Genomic DNA, 17,500 nt, shown 5'->3' with positions numbered 1-17,500 from the left:
AGTCAAGAAAGGAAAACGTTAGAGAAAGCGTCACTTTGAAACAAAAATTTAATCTTTGCTATGTACATTACGATTATTCCGTCCGGTTCACGTTGTACAAGGTTGGCAAAGTACCTTGACTGGACCTCTTTTATTACGGCCCTCACATGGGGATTTTCTCAATGGTTTTACTTCGAAAAACGCGCGCGAGACCCTACGAGTCATTACGTTTTCGTTATTTCACGTAATACTCTCGCTGCGATTGGCTAATTACTCTCGTATTACTCTCGTAATACTCTCGTTGCGATTGGCTAATACCTCTCCGGGAGAGGTATTCTTCAACACGGCTTAGAAATTTACGGCAAATATCTTACCAGTCGTGTTTTTTCGGGCCGTACTTTTAGTTACAGCGCTCTCTTTTTAAAGTTCACTTTATTTCTCTATTTTGTATTTCTTTGCACTTGGACCTTAAATCAAACTGGGAAAAAAATCTGTATGGTTATCTGTATCGGTGGCTTGCAACCAATCTCTAGAGACACAGATAACAATGCTGCAATGCTGTGGTAGTGGACGAACAAAAGGAGTTATATAACGAGAGATCTTTTGTTTTCGTCCACCAACATGGCGCCGATGACGTAACGTGAAACCCACGTAGGCTATACAGTATTTATATCACTGTCAGAACTTGTTTGCTACTCACACGACGCAAGCACAAGTAAAATACGCCAAGGCAATAGGAGGTTTATCTTTTAGTACCTTTTGTTAGGACAAAACCCACCTCTTACTGCAGGCTATTAATCCGGCTACGTATGTTGCGTATTCTCATGTCTGCGTCGAGCGAGCAAAAACAGCTCTTGTATCTTAATCTTTAACTTCTTAGAAGCAGCAAACACCAAAAGAAAATTGCTATGAAGAGAACATAAACAAGAAGAAAAGTAGAAGCATTGGAAAAAAGGAATTAAGCGTTCTCTTTTTTACGTGAGAAAGAGTAGGGTCTGTATTTTCAGCCTGGTTGCAAATATTTGGCCAGGGTACTAAACGCACAAGTACGGAAACAATGACACGTTTTTTTCCGTATGTTGCAGGACATATATTTGTACTCTGAAACCAAGCCCAGGTAAAATACTCTGTCTTATTATATAGTCATTGGAATAGATCTTTACCTATTCTTGAGCCATTTCTTGTAAATGCAGACGTTAATTTTAGAATAGTAGCAACCTCTACGACGACGACGACGACAACAACAACAACAACAACAACAACAACAACAACAACAACAACAACAACAAACGACAACAACGTTTATTACATACAATATTAGTTACAATGAAACCTTTGTCCACCCAAATTTAGCAAGGCTAATCGAGTTGGGTGGAGCAAAGATAAAGTAGTTAATATATTTACAATGACAAAGATTATAAGGAAATAATTAATATTAAAGACAAGAGCGACTGAATGTTTCCATTATATAGATGTGAGGTACTACATTGGAATACAGATTGAGATTCTTGTTAACTACTAACAGTAATAAGTGAGTTGAGTGAACACAGACGTTCATAATGAGTAGCGTCAATGTTGTGATGACGGCAACAAACACATAAGTGCACGAGGTTGTTGTTAGTTTTTTGCTATGGGCTATTGACGCCAGAGAATTGAAGAATTTAGTGATGAATAACCATCATGTTTTCTTGGTCGTCTCCTACCAAAAAAAAATCCTTTTATTGCCGGAACAAATGTGCAAAACCCACTGTGGTTGATTTACACTATTGTCGAATACATGTGGAGTTTCTCTGAAAAAAAATTATGTTTTTGTCCGCGCAGGTCGCGATCTCTCTGCCGGCAAACCATTGAGGGAGGAGGGACTGTGGCCGCGTATGTTGCGGAGACTGGAGAAAGGCTCTTTGTCAAAGATATCCTTGGGGTACTTGATTTAATAATATCAATACAAGTGTTAGAGCGGTTTTCAAATGAGTGTCGTAAAACCAAAACCAAAGTAATTACTTTGGCCAATCAAAAAGGACAGAGACAATCCAGTAAACCAATCAAAACTCGAAGTAATTACACGTAGCCGACACAAAGCGCGGGAAAATGTGCAAGCGCGAGCTACGATTGGTTTTGGTTTCACTTCTGATTGGTTGAAAAAGTGGCGCGAGAACTTTGAACCAATCACTGAGTGAAGTAATGCAAAACCAAAGTAATTATTTAATTACTTTCGATACTCAATTGAAAACCACTCTATTAATTGACGAATAATTTAATGATGTGTACAAGAATTTCAGTCAGAACCGGAAAAAGTCAGTTGCTGTGAAGTTTTTCGAGCAACTTGTTTCGTAGAGGCATGGCGAGACAAGTTGCCCGAATTATTGAGCAATGTGACACGCCCACTTGCAACGGCCATAAATATTGTTAGACAAGTTGGTAAAAACGGTGCAGAAAGTACACTCGAGTTATGGTTTCCTCAATTCTTCTCTCATTTTTCAAACATTGCATAATGTAACACCAGAAACCCATAAGGGTTGAAACGTGTAACGGCCCCTTGTGTGCTGGGAAACAAGCTTCTGAATATTCAATTTGTTAAGTACCATATTTGGAACAACAAGAGCGAGGGGTTTCCAAATATGGTACTTAGCACTGAAACATTCAACCAATCAATTCGCACTGAATATTCGGAAGCTGTGAATGCGCGTTACACGTTTCAACCCTTATGGGTTTCTGGTAACACCTGTCAACTTGTGTCGCAACCGGTCTTTTAATCAGGTGACAAAAGTGTTCCTCTAACCTGGTGTTTTTATCAAGGCCGAGACAAGATGCAAGAAACACAGCTCACCTGTCGAGCACCTTGTTTCGCAATATGGGAACTGTTGTCGCAAAAAAAAAAAAAATGGCGACACAACTCGCATTAAAACTTGGCGAGTGCAACAGTGCCTCAAGTTGCTTTCTTTTCTGCGTTTACTATTCTATTGCCAAAAAATATGAAGGGCTACTTCAACGCACTTAACGAAGTTACGTCACCATATTGAAACGTGTGTCTTTTCATATGATGGGCGGTGACGGTTTCTCTACAAACTGTACGAAATCCTACAAATTATGCATTCTTTAGAGCGGTTTTCAATTGAGTGTCGAAAGTAATTAGCGAATTGCTTTGGTTTTGCATTACTTCACTCGTTGATTGGTTCAAAGTTCTCGCGCCACTTTTTGAACCAATCAGAAGTGAGACCAAAACCAATCGTGGCTCGTGCGTGCACATTTTCTCACGCTTTGTGTCGGCTACGAGTAATTACTTTTCAAGAGTTTTGATTGGTCTACTGGATTGTCTTCATCCTTTTTGATTGGCCAAAGTAATTACTTTGGTTTTGGTTTTACGACACTCCATTGAAACTCACTCTAATGCCGAGAAAACTCCTGATCCCCCCCTTGTTTGCAGTCATCAAATATGAGATATCAGGCTCGTCCTGTACTTTTCCGGACAACCGCTGTGAAAAGATAGCTTCTTTCCATATAAGAGTAGAGCTAGGTTAACGCTTAGACCCAAAACGTGTTCGCACCTTTCAAATCTAACCTTGAAAAAATAAACAAATAACTTACAAACCGGTTGTCCCGGATTCAACTCTACCACGCTTTGTAAGTAGCCAACTGGTTGCCTCCTGCCAGTTGGGTTTTTTTAAAATCATGTTTCTTTTAAGCTTGAACTGTTTCTTTCAGATTATTAAACTTTGGGTGCCTGTGAAATAGCTTGATAGCTAATAGCTAAGTGCACTTCCACTATAAACAATGCAAAGCATTTACATTTTTTAACTGAACAAAAAAAACAAACAGAAACACAATTTTTCATGAGAAAAAAATTTTCGTTTTAATTAGTTATTTCTGTTGACAGGATGAGAGATTTCCTAAAGGAATTGGTATAGAAGGTATGCCAAGAAATTTATTTAAATTAAATGGGCTGTGCCCTTTTTTCAGAGCTAGAAACATAAGGTTACGAAGACAAAGAAATTGGTCAATGATTGAAGGGATTCACTCATGTAATATATTGTATAAATAGACGACAGACTGATGGTGAGCCTCGAACAAGTTTAGGTTTGTGCAATGCGTTCACCATTAATTGTTCGCGTTTTGTTACGGGATTGTGTAAGCTGAGCCGAAGATCGAGTTTGGTACCTTATCTGTCGCAAGAATGGATACTGCACAGTCAGTTTAGTGTTGCGTATGAACGTAGGCGCTCATATTTAGTTGTGAAGTTTTTTCATATGTATTTAAGTAAATACAGTTCTTAGGAGGGGATGAAGAAAACGTTTTCGCCGATCAGTTGCCCGGTGTAACGGCCCAAAGGCCACAGATTAAAGTAGTCATAACGTCGCTTCCTAAATTCCGGCTGTTTGTTTGTGTTTGCAGACAGCACTGCTCAGTCAGTATTATGCCAACCCATCGTGCAAGCAGATGGAACTATAGTTGGTAAGATAACGTATCCTTTCTCTTAATGCCAAGAATGGAGTGTCAAAGGCATATTTATCCCTAGGAAAATGTCCGACGATCTACGGTAATTTCCAGCTTTTGGAAATGTACTTTTTTCAGTGATGATTTGTTTGGCGAAAACACCACGGCCACCCAAGTTAAAAGCTCTCTGTCGGAGGTTTTGGTGGGGGCTCTCGTAGAATACGTTGGTAGGGGGATGAGTGATGTCATAGGAGGCCTTTCAGGACTGTCACAACTTACCCTAACCCCTCCCCTCCCGGCTACCTTATCCAACCACACCTGGCCTTTTAGTTCATTGAATTTCCGACGCGCCTGAGTGTTTTGAAAGAAAGGTTGCCAAACAAGATATAAATATGTCAACCATAAACTTAGAATGTATTTGAATATGAATATTCGCGTGAATGGAAATTTAATGCCAGCCGCCATCGATTGATTCATTTTGTACATTTTTATAACCTCCAACAGGTATTGTCCAATTGGTAAAAACGCTGGGAAATGCTTCATTTGAACGGGAAGATGAAGAGGTAGATCTCAGTTTTACCTCCCTCATTTTAGCCACTTTGAAGTGCCAAGTAAACGATCGCTGGTACAAATTTTCTGACACATGTTCTTCACATCTTAGATTGTGAATAGTTACCTTGCTTGGGGAAGCATTGCCATACACCATGCTGAAGTATGTATTAATTAAGTAATAATTTTCTGAAACTTATAATAAGTAAATGAAAACTTGCCGGGCTGAGATCTCTATAAAGCTATGAAAAAGGGCGCGGACTGAACCCTTCTGTTATTTTCGACATTTCATTGCCTTGCAAATGCACAACCCATTAACACACCTTGATGAGTGTAAGATCGGCCGAGTCAGTGTGGCCATCACAACGACTGTTTATGATACCAACATTGACTGGCGTTTCGATAACCTGACTGGAAGTCGTCGTCAGAACTCAGTGATAAATGAATTGGCAATAGGATGGATGACAAATCTGTTGTGTGGCATCCTTGAGTCACTGGTAACTGAGCTGATAATATCTCAAATCGAAGCTTAAAACCAAGGATGATGTTTTGTCGTTCATAATTGTCATGGTCATTTTTTGTTTAATTGTTTGCCTTTAGATTTCGAAACAGATGCAAAAGCAAAAGGATCTAAACAGCTTCTTGTTAAATGTTGTAAAGTGAGTAGGAAAAGAAAACAAAGCAACCATTAAGGGTTTCTTCGCGCTGTGATTATCATGATGATTCCTGTCGTTTGCTAGATTTTACCCGGTTATCCACCGAAATCGCATCTGTTTTCTTAAACACAAACAGGTCTATCTTTGACGAAGTCAATACGATGGATGTCGTTATTGAAAAGATAATGGTAAGCTACTTTAAAGCTGTTGCATTCCATAAAAAAAGGAATAACTTCGCCCTCAGGTTCAGCATGAATTTGCCTGACATTTTTGCTAATTAAACCTATTGTTATGTTGCGTTTTCGTGTCCGTGGTCGTCGTCCTAGCTTAAGGTCCCTATTGCTGTTGTGAGACGTAATTGATACCATGTTGATGTCCCTTAATAAAGAAATGGCGACCGTTTTAGTTTCCCAAATGAGTCTTCCAGCAGGATTGCAGTTGTTCAGAATGTGCATTGTGCTCTCCGATGGATAAGTTAAATGCTCTTAAAACCAGTTGAGTTTTCCAGGGGATATTGATTTGTCCAACGCCAGTGCAGAATCCACCCTACCAACAACTGGGAGCTGGAGAAAGAAAGGAAGACATGGACGCTAGTCACGTGACCGTAAACGCTCGATTCATTATTGCAACTATATAGAATACCGGTTTTTTTGCGTCGACAGGCATTCGCCAAGAGGCTTGTAAGCGCAGATCGGTGCGCGCTGTTTATGTTGGACACCACAACAAGCGAATTATACGCCAACTTGTTCGATGAAGGAGACGAGGACAGTTCTGGTTTTAAGTTCCGTAATGGAACAGAAATAAGGTACAAGAGATGTTGCCTCGAATGATACTTTTGATACTCTAAGGTCAGGTTTGATTACTCTTTTTCCAGAATAGGGTTTGCCTCCAAATTTCTCATCTTAGGTAAATTTAGGCAAGAAACTTCGATCTGTTTCAACAAATGGGTTATGCCATGTTGCCGCGCGTCCGTCCCGTATTAGGTCACATATGACATCAAAATGTGGTAAGAACAAAAAAAATGGCACACTAGGTGATATTATGGACACATCGCCGTTAGGAGCTTTTTCATTGCACAAATTAGCAAAGAGCTCTGTGTGCGTTTACGCTTGATTGACAAATTCTCCGCGTGTGCTTGAGGCACCCCGCCTTTTATAGTGCATCATGGTGTTAAAGATCGTCCTCTCTGGCGACACAAGCATGAGAACACGTGACGAACGCAGACGCACTCAATAGACCATGTTCGTATTTTCAGTATTGGCCTGGAACTAGCTTGGAACTGATGGAGGCTAATGCGGGGGAGTATATTAAAAAGTATTTGCATACGAAAAGATTTCCCCCCATTAGCATCCATTGCAAGCTAGTTCCAGTCCAATTCTGAGAATACGAATATGGTCTGTTGGCTGTGTCACGGTAGCGCGGTTGATTTTTATGTATTGCTCTCGTCTACTCGCTATGCAACTTAACGTTTGTCCAGGAATTACTTTTAGTATGCTCCGTCTACACGTATCCGTGTTCATTTAAAAACGCTACTTTGTTTTCTCCGTTTTCAAAAAAATTCTCGTCCATACGTAGCGTTTCCGCATCGTTTTCGCCCGTCCACACGTATACGATGAATCGATTTGAAAACGATAACTTTTAAACGATAACCCGACTGCGCATGCTTGACGCATGATTATTCGCTTTTACGATAAATATTTGGGCCACAAAGTTGTCCCACCAAGCGCTATCCAGAAAGAAAAAGTTGCGTTTTCGAACGAATACAGATACGTGTGAACGGGGGCTTAATTAAACAACATAACTTAAAGCTTCGTGACAGCAAAAAATGTCCATTGAACATACACAATTAAAGTTACAAACAACAGAGATCACTTTTGGAAAACTGTTAGGCTGAACAGTTTCAAAAACCCCAATAACAATCCATTTTAATCTTTTTCAATTTTGTCCATCCCTACCTCTTTTTGTATTTGCTGATTTATTCAAACTTTCGTTCAGTGCCGTTTTAAGTTTGGCTTGATTTGGTTACCAGCTCGCAGTCGTTTAATTTGGTTAAAATTTTTGACACAGTCACTTCAACTTGTCGTTATTAATTATCTAACTACTAAAGATAAAGATGCTGCAAGGATGACTAGCAGTAGAATTCTTTTCACAGAGTTATGACATCACAGTTAATGTTAAGTTTCCAAAATCCTGAATTCAAGATTTTGGAAGGACTAAATCTTGAATTCAGAAATACAGAAATACAAAAAGTATCCTAAACATGCATAAAAGCTACAGTAACCTTAGGCCTAATTAGGCCTAAACAAACATTTTTAGGCCTAAGGTTAGCTTTTATGAATGTCGGCTTCCAAAATCTTGAATTCAGGATTTTGGAAACATAACTGCATATTAATTCTGCAGCGTACACTCGCATTGCATTTTTAAACTGTTGAGCCTTTGACGTCATTTCCTCCTCGAACCAGATCTCTCAAGAACTTAAAGTTAGTAATGGCGGACCATTAAATAGGAAAATTTCAGTTGAAATAGGCAGGTGTCTTTTTGAAATCAAGGTATAAGACTTTGGTCGCTTAGTGTTTGGTTAACATAGTTTTGAAATCCAAAGAAAAATAAGAATGATTGTTTGGTCACAGGGGCACTTTAAAGCGAGTGAGTAAAAGACGTCACTTTCGCTCAAGATCGCCGAAAGCTGCAACAATTGATGGCCGTTAAATGAAAAGAGTGAAGTTAAAACAAACAGTCTTCCTCTTGAAATGACTACAAAACATTTCGACGCAAGTGAAGAAAAACGAGAACTGATTATTTTCTTTTTTTCATCGTAGTAGCACTTGAACGAGTTAAAAGCAATCTCCACCCGTTGTCTAAGGTGGCAGCAATCCGGACATACCATTTGTTTTCTTATTATTATCTTAAGGTTTCCCATTAGCAAAGGCATCGCCGGCAATGTAGCAAGCACAGGGGAAGTCCTAAATATCAGTGAGCCATACCGCGACGCACGATTCAACCGTGAAGTGGATTTGAAGACCGGCTACATAACCAAATCCGTGCTGTGTGTACCTGTCAGGTGTAGAGGAAGGTAACGTTGAACTGGAGCAGTTCGGGAAGGCTCGGGAAGAAGAGAGATTGGTGCAAGGCTTAAATGCGACCAAGACTAAATCGGAACAAAGGGTGCAACGCTATTGTTTTAAAAATATTTATTATCATGATAAACCTTTCATTTTGCGCCGTTCTTGATGCTGCGCATTTCTTCAAAGACTTCTTTAATTTTTAGTGCTGTAATAAAACATACACGATAAAACGGTGTTTTAGAAACTCGACCCATGATTCAAAATGTCCTTACTTTTAACTTTGTTTGCTATTTCAGCATCATTGGTGTTGTCGAGATGTTAAACAGCAGGAAAGGATTTTTTTCATGCGAAGGTAAATTAAGACAGCAATTACAGCCATGCAGGCCCAAAAATCCGTGCTATAACCAATTTACGATCACTTCAGGAAAATAATTCAATTGAAATATGATAAACACGATTTTTTTTTACCAAATGTCAAATGAGTTCTTGTTACGTGTTGAGTGTTGAGTGGAGTGAATGTCACTTTTTTGGCCGTCACGCAATGACGTCAGTAACTGAATTGTAGGGAGCTTTAGCAACGACGATGGGAACGGCAACGAGAACGTCATGTAAAAACATAAATTCACGTTATTGCGATCACTTCGCGACTATTCCAAGCCTTTTAATATGACAAAGGTGTTTCAGTCCCTCAGGAATGAAACCGTTACGAGCGGCGCTTAATTTAGGGGAGAAAAATGAAAATTTATCTCCAGGTGCTGACACAGGTAACCCAGGCTAACTGTGTGCGTCACGTAGGTATTAAAATATAGAGAACATATGAGGCGAAGTTTAGGTCTGAAAATTTGCTAGAAAATGGTAATAAAAATCGATAAAACTTATCATGTGGTGAGCTGTTGTTGTCTTTAATACGTACACGAAGTTTCGGGGAAAATGGTCCCCGTTCACCTTCCTTCATAATATAGTGACAAGGTAGGAGACGGAAGCCAGCGTCGGGACTCCGATCGACCCAAAACAAGCACGATTTTTTCCGCGAAAATCAAATCCAGTCGCTAAATAAACACGCCAGGTTCGTGGAATAGGAATTTCTCTAAACCATGAATCCACTGAAGCATCTCCAGGTAGCAACGCGGAGCCACCAGAGTCCGTAAAACTTGTAAGTTAACCTGCTAAAATGGCGGCCAGAAAGCGTGGTACTCACGAAGTGCCCAACTCAAAAAGTCACTGAACTCTGGACGCCTGGTGACGAGTATAATAAGTCTCCCTCGAGGGAGGGGAGTCCCAAATTGCTCAGTGAGTTTTGTTTGGGACTCCCCTCCCTCCAAAACGTATTATACTCGTCACCAGGCGTCCAGAGTTCAGTGCCATTTTGAATTGGGCACTTCGTGAGTACCACGCTTTCTGGCCGCCATTTTAGCAGGTTAACTTACAAGTTTTACGGACTCTGGTGGCTCCGCGTTGCTACCTGGAGATGCTTCAGTGGATTCATGGTTTAGAGAAATTCCTATTCCACGAACCTGGCGTGTTTATTTAGCGACTGGATTTGATTTTCGCGGAAAAAATCGTGCTTGTTTTGGGTCGATCGGAGTCGCGACGCTGGCTTCCGTCTCCTACCTTGTCACTATATTATGAAGGAAGGTGAACGGGGACCATTTTCCCCGAAACTTCGTGTACGTATTAAAGACAACAACAGCTCACCACATGGTAAGTTTTATCGATTTTTATTACCATTTTCTAGCAAATTTTCAGACCTAAACTTCGCCTCATATGTTCTCTATATTTTAATACCTACGTGACGCACACAGTGAGCCTGGGTTACCTGTGGTGCTGACGTTCTCCATAACACTTAAAACTTGGTAATTTCACGTTGTTGCTTTGCTGACGACGGCAAAGAAATGGACAAAAATGAAAAACGCACGTGCAGGGCGTGCAAAGCTATTGTTTTTGCCCACTAAATATGCAAATTTCTGACGTTCTCATTGCCGTCGCCGTTGTCCTTGCTAAAGCTCCCTATTAAGTCTGAGCTCTGTGGGTTGCATTAGCGCTATTAGGCCAAACATTTTCAAAGAAAGCGTTTGTATTAGAAATAAAAAAGAAGACCGCTTATTTATGTTTTTAAATTTCCGGCGGGGGGCCGCCAGCTTCAATAAGGGTGGCATGCTGGTTACCCAATTTTTATTATACAAAAGCTTTGCGTTGAACAATAGCACAACACGTCACAGTACAGACGGCGGCACCCTGGAAATTTGAAAGCCAAACGAGGCGGTCCTAAAATGCATTTCTTCCCCGATAATACATTTTTGAAGAATGTGCAAACAGACTTCATTTCCTTCGATTCTAAGTTACTGTTTAGTAGGAGTAGAGGTTTCGTTTAACTGATTGACAAAGTAAATTATAAGGAGTGCTCAATCCATGCTCTCACAATTTTAGAAGCTGAGGGACCGTAGAAACAAGGTTCCCTTAGCTACAGGGCTCATTTTGAGGGAACTCATAGACTTTACTATTCCAGGTTACTGAGCTTTCAATCGAACTATCGATTGATCTCAGGTTGTGAGATAGTATGCATATCGCGACTGATGTATTTTTCTTAATGGTGTGAAGTTCTTGTTATGAAGAGTTAAATGTTACTCAAGTCGTTATCTTCATTGCAAGCCTGTCCTTTGTGTTCGTACAATGGGGTCTACAATTTTTTTTTTCATATTTTGCAGATGCTCGGTCGTTTGAGGTGTTCGCTGGGTATTGCGGACTCGCTCTTCATTACAGCCAAGTAAGCATGGAGAAAATAACTTACCTTGTAACTTTTTCTTAAATGACAATCGTCTGGTCTGGCTCAAGGGACAATGATATTTGGCAACTATTCACCGAAGTGGAGGTGGCTAGTGGTGGATAATTCCTGAGTTGCGAAGCGGCGAGGTAAATACCCACAACTAGCCATCGACACTGAGGTGAATAGTTGTTTTAGTATTAATAATACACATGAAAAAATTACTCGCTTGGGGTGGTGGTCGGTGGGTATAAGATTGTGACTTGTATGGTAAAGTTAACAATTGCCCGCGCATAGAGTAAAAGAATTGAGGCAGTGATCTTATTCAACACAAGGAAACGATATCCAATTGCAGCTAATGTACAGCGATAAATGAGTCCAACTGATCTGTTCTAACGTCGGTTGCAAGTGTAAATCTTTTTTGACATGCATTCCAAGGAAGGTGTATCCTGGGTGTAATGTAGCGCTGTAGAAACCGCCCATTAGTCAAATGATATGCGCCATATTTTTTTTCTTACGAAAATGTGCATAGATATAGATCTCCAATTCATTCATTACACTTTTTACGCTATGCTTATAATTCATCATTTTTGTGATGTTTGGCTTTGCCAGATGTACGGTCAGTTGTTAAAGGCCCAACAGAAACACCAGGTAGCGTTAGAAGTGTTGGCATATCACTGGTGTGTACCGGAGAGTGAACTTCAACAGTGGCGCAACTCTGTGTCTTCTTGCACTCTTTCAAATGACTTCTATAGGTATGTATATGAATGGAGCCTATCACACTTGCGCGGAAGATATAAAGATCGTTTTCTAGTAGCAAAGACTATTTTTTCCAAACAGCTGACCGATTGAGTTCAACGGTTTTTTAACTCAAGGAAATCTAACCTTTGTCCCCGTATCGGTACATATCTATATGAGGACGAAGGTTACACTGATATCGATGTGAAATTCATATCGAATTTCATATATGCAATGTTATGTTCGTCGCTGGTCTTTGCTGTAAAATTTCCAACCTGCAAGGGGTGTTGCAATTCTAACGTTCTGGCCCGGGTTACCATGGAAACCTATAGGTTTTGATACCTCTTAACCAACGGTTAGCGCTAACCAGGCTTCGATCAACTGACCCCTTATTAGGTAACTAAACCATATCGAAACATTTAGAATGTATAAAAATCATTCATTTCAATCGCTATTGTTAGACATGAGATCAGCGATTATAGGGCTAGTATTTGAAGGGCCTTTGGTGTTGTATTCTAAAGCACGGAAATTTGGTTATATCAACGTAGGTAATAAAATTTGGCCAGCACTGTAGAAAGATTACAAGGCCGACGTATCGATCGTTGGTCCTTCGTCCGAGCGAAAATGTTTTTGTTCGTCTCTGGGGGCAGACATTCTCGAGCATGGAACAAAAGATGTAACTGTTAATTGAAATCACAAATGATTGCATTTCAGCTTTGAATTCGATATCTTCCAAAACGAAGATGACTTAACAAATTACGTAATTCAAATGACATTGGACGTGTTTGAAGACTGCGATGTTCGGTAAGCAGTGGAACGATTCTTGTACAATTTGACCATTTTTGAGTTGTTCATTTCAGTAAATTTGTAGTCTCCCCAATTAGTAGAGTACTTGTGCTCGGCTCAGTAACCTTCAGACTTCTTCTTCTTCTTCTTCTCATTATTATTATTATTATTATTATTATTATTATTATTATTATTATTGTAAATTATGTATTTTTGGTTTTCATTGATAATGTTTTTTTATGTTTGTAACATGGAAGACAATGGCAGTAGAGCTCAAAGAAATCGCGAGGCGTGTTATATAACTTGGACGTCCTTGTATACGTGATAAAATACTAAGATTTAATAAAAGGAACGATGGCAAGATAAGTCTTATGATGTTATCTAATGAAAAGGAGAAAAACAAACAAACCAAAATATAAAGGGCCGGGCAAACGGGTTTAACAGTTGCTTCAACATCCGTTCGATTTTGTTGAATAGAGATGTTGACGTTTGCCGTCCCTTCCCCCCCTCCCCCCCTCCCCCTCTTCAACCTTGCTGAAACATGTTGAATCAAAGTTGAAGCGATGTTGAATAAGGTAAAAAGCGTTTAAACTTTGCATCAACAACCATTTAACATTTCTTTTGTTTTCGCGAATGTTGAATGAAGTTAAAGCTGTTTGCCCCCCCCCCCCCCCCTCCCCCTTTCAACGTTGCTGGGAATGCGCGTGCGCACTAATCGGTCTCTCGATGACGTATCCATGTCCGTATCCCTAGAAACAAGTTCGTGTCCATAGTAACAAAAACCGCAGCTGCAGCCTGGGACTGAATGCCGGGTCTCTGGTGAAGCTTTGTTGAATCAAATGTTGATGATGTGTCCAAACCGTTTGCCCACACCACCACTCAACATTGTCCAACATCGTTCAACATCATTCAACAAAATCGAACGGATGTTAAAGCCGTTTGCCTGGGCATTAACAAGACGAGGATTTCATTATGCGATGATTAAGTTCCAAAAAAATTTAGTTTAGAGTTAACCACTTGGTAGTCAAGAGTTATCTGTGTCTTTCTTACGTGAGTGTTGGATATCATCGCAGTTAAGGAGTAACTTAAGCAGTTAGGATGAATCCCCAGAACAAAATCAATCTTAGCTTAAACAGGACTCGAACAGAGTGACCCTGCAATTGCGCTGTACTGCTGAGTCCCTCCCAGGGGATTTGGAGAATAAGAGAACGTGGCTAATTTGAACTGGGAATTGACAGGGTAACAATGACAAAATATCTTAAACAATTTCAGGGATCAAAAAGCAGTGAACAAGTTTGAAATTAATTTCGGGAACAAGGGAACACCGGGGAATAAGGGAACAAGGACCCCCCCCCCCCTCCCCTCACTGGGGGCGGGGGGGGGGGGACTCACTGCTCTACCATCCGAGCAAATATGCCAACTGGGAGCTGGTCACTTGTTAGTTTCAGTTATATACCGATAGATTTTAGCGATCCACAAATTTCATGTAATTCAAATTTTTGAACATTTCATATATTCTGTATCATTCATTTGCGGCTTTTTATTTTTATTTTTTCGTTCACAGGCTTGATCTGGACACACTCATACGTTTCGTCTTAACTGTTCGTAAAGGTTATCGTCGAGTGGCGTATCATAACTGGTCGCATGCCTTTTCTGTGGCACATACTATGGCTGTCATAATGAAATCAGCGGCGGATGTGTTCACCTGGGAAGAGGTTATCCTTTGTACTACGTCAAAAATCCACATAGCGTTTTCACACAAATTAACCTTGGTTAACGTACCTCTTTATACTTTCCTTTTGCTAGAAAATTGCGTTATACCTCTCTGGTTTGATTCACGACATCGATCACCGGGGGTACAACAATGCTTTTATGATCAAGAACAAATCTCCGCTGAGTCATTTGTATTCCACATCAACAATGGAGTGGCATCATTTTAAACAAGGAGTTTTCATCTTGGAGGTAAGCGAATAGATTGTTGTTTTGTTACTGATGCAATATGAGTGGTCGTGCAGTATCACATTTTCAAACTCAATCATACGAAACATAGATTTTGTAATGTCGCGAATAAATTAATTAAAGTATTTAAGAGTTTTAACTAGTCATAATTTTCTCTTTCACTTTGGCAAAGAGCGAACCCTTCAATCATTATTTTTTTAATATTTCACACTGGACAATTTGGTTACCATGCCAACGTCTCAGAAATTAATAGACAAGTATGGTCAAACTAGCCAATCATAACGGAGAACAAATACGTACAGCCGGCGCAAAGCGCGGGAAGAAGCACGCAAGCAAGTCACAATTGGCTTTTGCCGTTTCCTCTCATTGGCTAAAATTGTGGGGCAAGAAGTAACCAATCACCATGCGAAGTAATGCAGAACGAAAGACATCACCAAAAAGTTTTCGACACTTTACAGGAGCAAACGCACTACGAAGCATTAGGCCAAGGAGAACTGATTTATTCAAGTGAGTGGCCGAAAGTTAATACGGAACGTTTTAAACAGTCATTTGTAAATGGGCTAATCTTCAAAGATAAGATAGCAATTAAATTAAAATTATATCCAGTTACATTATTTCTAAGCATATTTTAAGCATTTTTATACTGTAGGTGAACGTGATTTTTTATTTTTAATCATGTGTTAATAAAGACTTATTATTATTATTATTATTATTATTATTATTATTGTTATTATTATTAATAATATTATTATTATACTTAGTACTCAATACTTGAATGGGATATTATTTTCGTTCAACAGACAGATGGGCATCATATTTTGAGCTCCCTCACCACACAGCAATACAGACGTATCCTGGAACTCATGCAAGACGCAATATTAGCCACGGATTTGGTGCTATTCTTTCCTAACAGATCTAAACTTGAGAGTGTAATCAAGAGCCACGAATTTGATTGGAATACACTTGAGCACAGGTAATACGATTTCCTTGCAAATTTTGCAACCTGTGAGAATCATCGCAATAGTGAGACCGGAAGGAATATTTTTCGGTGACGTTCTGGTTCTCTTCGAAGTCGTCGTTGCTTTAAAGGGGCACTGTCATGCTAGATGTGTTGTTTTTAGGTCAAAACTGGGTAAAAATCTGAATTAGTACCTTAGCTCACACGTACAATATTCCTGCATGAAACTCACTGACAAGATGTGAAATATATTTATTGCACAAAGAGCTATTCGTATTTAATTTTTGGCGACTTTCTGCAGACAACAACTTGAGTCTAGTACAGTGACAAATAGAAAAGGAGCTAAGGTGTCTCCTTGCAGGACACCTATTTTGACTTCAAATTCACCTGACAGTTCGCCGTATACGAGAACTGATGACTTGATGGCACAGTATAGAACTGAGATTTCTTCACAAACATTGTCTAGAACCCCGTAATTGCGAGGTCTGGCGATGCTGTCAGAAGCCTTGCGAAAATCAACGAAGGTACTGGCAAACGGGAGGTTCTGATCCCTGATTCTCTCAAGTATCCTACTTAACAAATGTATTTGCTCGACACAGCCGCGACCGGGACGAAATCCAGCTTGGTTGGCACCTAGAATTTTCTCCAGCGGGTCTCAAATGCGATTTAGTAGACGTCTGTTGTAAAGTTTAGCTGTTATTGACATGAGTGTTATGCCGCGGTAATTTGACATCTTAGTTGGAGCAACACAGATCAAGGTTTTCCACTCGTTAGGAATGACCAGGTTGGTTTTCACAAGGTTAAGAAGAGTGACTAGCTTGTCGAGCAATCTTTCACCACCGTGCTTGATGGCTTCGGCGCACATGACAGAGTCAATACCAGGAGCTTTTGAGTTCTTGAGGCTGTTTCCTATAACTGCAATATTAGGTTACCATATGAAACATACTAATGAATGCATCTTGCTAAGCAATTATTGTTGTCTCATTTGTTACCATGAAACAGTGTTGCACATTTAATTTAATTAATATTTAATTTCTCCCCCCCCCCCCCCCCAAAAAAAAAAAAAAAAAAATTGTTGAAAGTCTTTTGTGCTAATCGTAAACGTCTATTTGCATCTTTTTTTTTCAGACAGCTGGTACGTCGTTTGCTAATGACCGCTTGTGATCTGTGCGGTTCCGTCAAACCGTGGCCAATCCACATACAGTCAGTCAAGAACGTTTATGAAGAATTCTATTTGCAGGTACGCATTTCTGGACATTTAAGTCCCAAGTTGCAGAGCTCTATAAACTACCAGCTGAAGTTATTGTTCTTAACTAGCGAGTTCTCGCATGAGCTATATTTTAAAAGAAGACATCTACCCCCGAAAAACTGTTATTTCTGACAGTTGAGCGTGCGAATAAGACAGAAATTAATAGGGAGCTTAAGCACGCGCGTTTTTGAGACGCGGACGGCAACCGGAAGTCGGAGCTGTTTTCTCTTTTAACTTGTCTTTACACAACCACATTTTCATTGCTAAGTATCTTTTCTCCATTAGAAATGACTAGTGTAAAAATCGGGGAGACACCACTGTCCTGGCACGCGAAATGTTCTCTTCCGGTTGCCGTCCGCGTCTCAAAAA

General features: G+C 39.9%; 1 protein-coding gene across 1 annotated transcript in view; it reads left to right on the top strand.

Moving 5' to 3' along the window:
- LOC138052433 (cAMP and cAMP-inhibited cGMP 3',5'-cyclic phosphodiesterase 10A-like) overlaps nt 1-17,500 on the top strand; it is a 42,827-nt gene that overhangs the window by 16,344 nt on the left and 8,983 nt on the right. Inside the window, exons 6-23 of the mRNA XM_068898928.1 lie at nt 1,065-1,096; nt 1,801-1,900; nt 3,854-3,887; nt 4,369-4,428; nt 4,915-4,973; nt 5,072-5,122; nt 5,560-5,618; nt 5,752-5,803; nt 6,278-6,420; nt 8,527-8,688; nt 8,977-9,032; nt 11,386-11,444; nt 12,054-12,196; nt 12,894-12,983; nt 14,530-14,680; nt 14,772-14,927; nt 15,725-15,897; nt 17,011-17,122. Of these exons, the coding sequence (XP_068755029.1) occupies nt 1,065-1,096; nt 1,801-1,900; nt 3,854-3,887; nt 4,369-4,428; nt 4,915-4,973; nt 5,072-5,122; nt 5,560-5,618; nt 5,752-5,803; nt 6,278-6,420; nt 8,527-8,688; nt 8,977-9,032; nt 11,386-11,444; nt 12,054-12,196; nt 12,894-12,983; nt 14,530-14,680; nt 14,772-14,927; nt 15,725-15,897; nt 17,011-17,122 (1,692 nt within the window). The remainder of the gene's footprint in view (nt 1-1,064; nt 1,097-1,800; nt 1,901-3,853; nt 3,888-4,368; nt 4,429-4,914; nt 4,974-5,071; nt 5,123-5,559; nt 5,619-5,751; nt 5,804-6,277; nt 6,421-8,526; nt 8,689-8,976; nt 9,033-11,385; nt 11,445-12,053; nt 12,197-12,893; nt 12,984-14,529; nt 14,681-14,771; nt 14,928-15,724; nt 15,898-17,010; nt 17,123-17,500) is intronic.

This window comes from Montipora capricornis, chromosome 6, assembly GCF_036669925.1.
Source record: "Montipora capricornis isolate CH-2021 chromosome 6, ASM3666992v2, whole genome shotgun sequence".
In the NCBI taxonomy this organism is placed as follows: Eukaryota; Metazoa; Cnidaria; class Anthozoa; order Scleractinia; family Acroporidae; genus Montipora; species Montipora capricornis.
This window is presented reverse-complemented; position numbering and strand designations above follow the sequence as displayed.